At 44.6% G+C, this 6407-nt stretch overlaps 1 protein-coding gene across 1 annotated transcript in view; it reads left to right on the top strand.

The window, feature by feature from the left end:
• The window catches only part of Dnah8 (dynein axonemal heavy chain 8), a 308707-nt gene that overhangs the window by 227531 nt on the left and 74769 nt on the right, over positions 1-6407 (top strand). The window contains exons 77-78 of the mRNA XM_008840196.1: positions 413-534; positions 4160-4280. Of these exons, the coding sequence (XP_008838418.1) occupies positions 413-534; positions 4160-4280 (243 nt within the window). The remainder of the gene's footprint in view (positions 1-412; positions 535-4159; positions 4281-6407) is intronic.

Genomic DNA, 6407 nt, shown 5'->3' with positions numbered 1-6407 from the left:
AATTAGAGTATATTAAATTGGATGGGGCCATAAAGGGGAGGTGTGGATAGGAGAGGGGATCTAAATATCAAAATATGTTGTATGAAAATTGCAAAAATTCAATTAAAGTATTTTAAAAATAAAATTATATAATTCGGATCATTAAATAAAATCAACGATAACCACCCAAAGAACAGTTCTTTGCAGGGAAAACAGAGTTGCTGTTGCATTGATGATATAAATTAGTGAATAAAACACTGAGACTCAAAGGGCATGCACCAAAAAAGATGATTGCATTTTCGGTAATGTGATTATTTCCCCTTCTCCCCATAGTTTATGTAACATGGTGTATCTCACTTTTATTTTTCGGAAAGTAAATTTCTAACAATGAAGTTGAAACTGTCATGAGTCACAGGTCTGGCTTGTTTCCCAGGTGGAGCCGCACTGGATCTGAAGGCCTGCCCTCCCAAGCCCTTTCGATGGATCCTTGACATGACATGGCTCAACCTGGTAGAGCTAAGTAAACTCCCTCAATTTTCAGAAATTATGAACCAGGTAAGAATGAAAAAAAAAAAGAGCTGATTAAAAGCACAAATCTGCAAACCAGAGTACACACTCTGATTGTTAATTTCTACCCCAAAGAGTAACTGCAAGAGTGTGGATTTAGGGGCTTGGAGAGATGGCTCAGCTCTTACAGAGGACCTAAGTTCAGTTCCCACCACCCACATGGCAACTCAAAACTGTCTGTAACTATCTAAGGGACCTGACTGCCCTCCGCAGGCACCAGGCATGCACATGGTATGCATACTTCCATGCAGGCAAAACACTCATACACATAAAAGCACAAAACTCCCAGATCTTTAAAAAGAAAAATAGAGTATGTGTTTAGACAGACATGGTGTCACATGCCTGTAATTCCGACTCTCAGGAGGCTGAGGCAGAAGGATCAAATGTTCAGGCCAGTCTGACCTACACAGTGAGACTTGGTCTTGAAAACAACAAACAAACATTGAAAGAGTGTGGCTGTCTGCGGGACGTTTGGACAGATGGACATCAGGAGCAGTCTTTACAAATGCCAGAAACTGATTTTACAAGGTCCTTTTGTGCCTATGTGTATACTGGTGGGGTGTGTATGGGTACATGTGTGTATACGTGAGTGTGCATGCACATGTGTACACATGAGTGTGGAGGCCAGAGATCAACCTCCGGTGTCATTCTCCTGGTGCTACCCCCCACCTTTATTTCAAGACCGGATCTTTTACTTGGCCTGGAACTCACCAAATAATCTAGACTGTCTGGCCAGAAAGCCCCAGAGATCTGCCTGCGTCTATCTCCTCCGTGCTGGGACTGCAAACACGTGCCACATCCTCAACTTTGTACATGGATGCTGGTAATTGAACTCGGGCTCATGATTGGTTGGCATGCCAACCACTTTATTGGCTCAGCCATCTCCCTAGCTCCAAGGGTCATTTGTATATACCTGCTTGAGTTGCTGGGGCTAGACCCTTTCATTAGAGTGAGCAGTGCTTTTACAGTTCTTACTTCTACCTATGATTACATCATTGGTTCAAATTTGAGTTTGAGACAAATTTAGAGGCTATTGCCCTTTAAAAATATATATCAATTATCTTAACACTGAAAATATAAAGTAGGTTGGGGGATGGCCCCGTAGTTAAGGTACTTGCCACCCACCTAAGAGAGTGGGGGTGGCAACCCACCCGTAATCCCAGCCTCAGAGGGCAGAGGACAGGATTCCCAGGGCAAGCTGGCTAGTGAGATTAGCCATATCAGCAAGCTCTGGGTTTGATCGAGAGACCCTGCCTCAGTGAAAAAGGTGAAAGGATGATGGAGGATGATTCTTGAGATCAACCTCAGACCTCAGCATGCATGTGCACACACAAGTAAAAAGATGCATACACACATGCACACACACACACATACACACACACACACATACACACACACACATGAAAAGTTGAAAAGAATAGAAAACTATTCTGAAGATGTAAATTGGTTGCTATGGCTTTTCTATTGATTCTGCTGTCACTGGAAGGCTAGGATGCACTGAAGAATGGAGTTGTTTGTTGCTGGAGTCTCCTGGTTGTGCCTGCCCAAACTGAACTCCCAGGTGGTCAACCAGGGACCAGCTGCAGCCTTCAGGATTAAGTGGGAAACCGAGAAGCATTTCACGCTGTGGATATGGCTCAATGGTAGAGTGCTTGCAGCCTGCACAAGGTCCTAGGTTTGATCCCCACCAGTGCAAAAAAAACAGGCAAACAAACAAGAGAAGGGTTTCAGAAACCTCCCTTCATCTCCTGTTGCTCTGGGGATGAGGTTGAAGCAAACAAATTGCAGAGTTAACGGTTTTGTCCATGACTTGCTTCCTGTCTGTATTGTCTGTGGTGAATTGTTCATAGAATGGGCAACTCTGAGTATTTTTTTTAACCTCTCTGTGCCCCACTAAAAGGACAGAAATGAGAGAGTGGTTCAGTCAATAAAGTACACACCATTCAAGTGTGAGGACCTGAGTTCTGGTCCACAGCATCCATGTAAACGTAGCTACTTGCAGTGACACATGCCTGTAATCCCAGTGCTGAGAAGGCAGGTACAGGAGGATCAGCGGAGCTCACTGGCCCACCACATGTAGCTGGAAAGGTCCAGGGAGAGCCCATCTCAAAATGTGAGGTGGAGAGAGATAGAGGAAGACACCTATGTGGACCTCCTGCCTGTGCAGGTGCGTGTACACGCAGACATGTACACACATACATGCAACACACAAACAGAGCGGGAGTGAGAGACCCTCACGAGAGAGAGAGAGAGAGAGAGAGAGAGAGAGAGAGAGAGAGAGAGAGAGGAAATGGAAGTACAAGCTTAATTGGTAGGTTTGTCCGGGTCGATCTACAGTGTGAACGTCTACTTTTCATAGGACTTTTAAAACACTAATGAACTCAGCCTGGTGGTTGCTGAGAATTAGTGGACAGGCTCAGCAGTGTACTGTGTGTAATTAGACTCAATGGCACTTGGGCAGTAGGGAGCATCTTTTAGTGCCTCTGGAACCCCGAGGTCTGCTGCATGCTCTCCAAAGAGCAGACGCTGAGACCCACTCTCAGAATTCTGCTGGCATCTTCAAGATCTCACTGGGAAAGTAAAAGTTCTGATTTGGGGCATATCTTGCTATTTTTGAAATGGAGATCCATGTTCAGGGGATTGGGTCCCAGAATGGCCCACATCCATGGTTCTTATGCAGGGCACGTGGTCATGTCTGGAGACAGTTTTCATTGTTCAAAATCAAAGGAAAGGATACTACTGGCATCTAGTGGGTAGAGGTGAGAGATGCCGCTGAACCTGCTATTGGTTCCCTAGCAATTAGGGTCAGAGCCTGTGTGCTGGTCACTCTAGCCTGTCCTCAATAAGCCAATTAAAGAGATACATTAACAACAAAAAGCAGGAAAAGGAGATGAATTCAACGTGGCCACACTGAAGAGAGAAAAAGAAATCCAGTGAGCCCTGCCCCAAGTCTGCCTTTGGGGGTTCTGACATGAAGGTTAGGTTTAAGCAGAAGTCAAGAGGCATACATAGCTAAGCAGCCTTGGTCAAGGTGTGGTCCCACCCATCACTGACCCATCACTGTCTCAGTGCCAGTCTCCCCTGCAGTGTCGTCTGACAGTTGTAAATCTGTCTCTAGGAGTGTCAGTCCTCTCGCTGTCCTCAGAGCCTCAGACTTTCCTTCTCCCAGCTAAGATTCCTGGGTAATTTCTAGGGGTCCGTTGTTTGAATAATCTGATGCCAAAGGGAGGGACACAAATGTTTCTTAAGAACGTCTCCTTCCCTGCCAGGATGGCTGTACTTCATATCCAGGCCAAGAGTGGTCCAGTCCCCAAGTGTTAATAGAATCAGGACTGAAAGCCTTGATCTGTGTGTCTTCCTGGGGAACCATTTTTTGTGTCGTTGATACATGATCCTAATTTTAGCGAATAACTAGAAAGGCAAAGGAAAAGTCTGAAAGGAATAGTTATATTGTGTCTGTGTTGAAAACTAGAATCTGGGTCATAGAAAACTAGAATCTGTTGTTTTGCTTTGTAAGTTAAGAGCTTGTAAGACTGGCTCTCTGGACTTAGAACCACCAGTACATGCCAATTACATACACCCTGTGGCTTGATCACCTGCTTGTTTCCCTTAGATATCACGGAATGAGAAAGGATGGAAAAGCTGGTTTGATAAAGATGCCCCAGAGAAGGAGATGATTCCGGATGGGTACAACGACTCGCTGGACACCTGCCACAAGCTTCTGCTTATCAGGTGAGCACTGATGTAACCAGACTTGGAAGCGTCACCTGCCATACCCCATCATCACACAGCCGACCACAGCGTGTCCCCACTGTCATCAAGAGAAACACCTGTGCCTCCCGCTGCAGGTTGAGGAAGCCATCTTTTAGTCCCTTGACTAGAAACTCTGGCAGAAGAGAAGTATTTTGACAACATATTAATAATGTTGCTTTTAGCACAAACATGAAAGAAAACGTGTTTATAGTTCCTCTATTTACTACTGAATAAATCATTCTTCAATGAATGTACTTCTGCCAAAAATGGAACTCCAGGGGGCTGGAGAGATGGATCAGCAGTTTAGAGCACTGGTTGCTCTTGCAGAGGACCCAGATTCAGTTCCCAACACCCACGTGGCAGCTGACAACAATCTGTAACTCCAGTTCCGGGGTGGGGGGGGCTCTGACTCCCTCTTCTGATGTCCCTGGGCATTGTGTGCGCAGGGTGCATTTATACACACGTAGGGCAAAACACTGATACACAAAAACTAGAAATAAATCATTTAAAGAAAAGAACTCAGCGAGGTGGCTCAGCAGTTAAAAGAACCAGCCCCGAAGCCTGAGGACCCAAGTTCAGTTCCTGGGACCCACATGGTAGAAAGAGAGAACCAACCCCAGCAAGTTGTCCTCTGACCTCCACATTTGTGCCATAGCATGCATGCATGTGTACATGAACATACACACACATGCACACACAACACAAATTTTAAAAAAAGAACTCCCGAAGTAATAAAGAACTCATAAGCTAAATTCAATTTTATTTGAAGGGGAAATAAGAATTTTGCACTATTGAAATGTATAAATACTCCTTTGCCTGTTAAAAATGAAAGCAAAACTTTTTAATTGATGTAAAAGAACATTGTTTCCCTCCTTGTTTTTCACATTTCTGCAATGTCTGCTAGCTCAAGGGGGTTTCTGTACTGGAAAAAAAAATCAATTGTGTGTGTGCATGTGTGTGTGTGTATGTGTGTGCGTGCGTGCGTGTGTGTGTGTGTGTGTGTACGCATTCATGGGTGTGTCTGTCACTGATTAGTGAATTATTGGGACATGAGATCACCCAAAGAATAACGAAGGCTGGGGAGATGGTTCAGTTAAGGCCCTGAGTTTGATCCCCAGAACCTACATTTTAAAAAGCCAGGTAGGGGCTGGAGAGATGGCTTAGCAGATAAGAGCATTGACTGCTCTTGCAGAGGACCCTAGTTCAATTCCCAGCACCCACATGGTGGCTATAAACCATCCTTAACTCCAGTTCCAGGAACGCCAAAGCCCTCTTCTGACCTCCGCGGCATTGCACAACATGGATGCACTCACATACATGCAGGCAATACACTCATACACATAAAATAAAAATAATAAAATATTTCATTTAAAAAGCCAAGTCTTGGAGCTGGGGTAAAAGCAATGGCTGTGTAAACCCTACAACCTGAGTTTAATCTTCAGAACCCACAAAAATGTGAAAGGGAAGATCTGATTCCACAAAGTTGTCCTCTGACCTCATGCGTACACCCACACATTAATAATAGATAAAACAAATTTTCTAAAAGCCAGGTGTGGTGACATGCACTTGTAATCCTCACATTTGGGAGGTAGAAACTAGAAGATCCGTGGGGATCTCTGGTCAGTCATCCCTAGGCTACTTAGTGAGCTCTAGGGCAATGACAGACTCCTTCTCAAAAATTAATGAAAATCAAGGTGAATGGTACCTAAGATACCCAAAGGTATCCTCTGACCTTCACATGCAACCAAACACATGCAATGCATGTACCCACATATACATCAACAGACACACACACACACACACACACACACACACACACACACACGAGGAAGAGGAAGAGGAGAATAAAAATAGGAGATGTGGGTTCTTTGGGTGTAGTCTTTTTCTTCCCTTTGTTATATGCCTGCACTTGCCCTTAGGAAAAGTTGTTTCCTGGATGTTGGTGTGATCAGAATGGTCATGATGGTCCACAAGATATGACAGGGTTTTTTAAAAAAATAATAAAAACAAGCCAGGTGTGGTTGTGGACACCTTTAATCCCAGCACCTGGAAGGCGGAGGCAGGTGGATCTTTGTGAGATAGAGGCCAGCCTGGTCTACACAGTGAGT

This window comes from Nannospalax galili, unplaced genomic scaffold (genome assembly GCF_000622305.1).
Source record: "Nannospalax galili isolate Female #2095 unplaced genomic scaffold, S.galili_v1.0 scaffold538, whole genome shotgun sequence".
In the NCBI taxonomy this organism is placed as follows: Eukaryota; Metazoa; Chordata; class Mammalia; order Rodentia; family Spalacidae; genus Nannospalax; species Nannospalax galili.
Note: the sequence above shows the minus strand (reverse complement) of the source record. Positions and strands in the feature narration are given on the sequence as shown.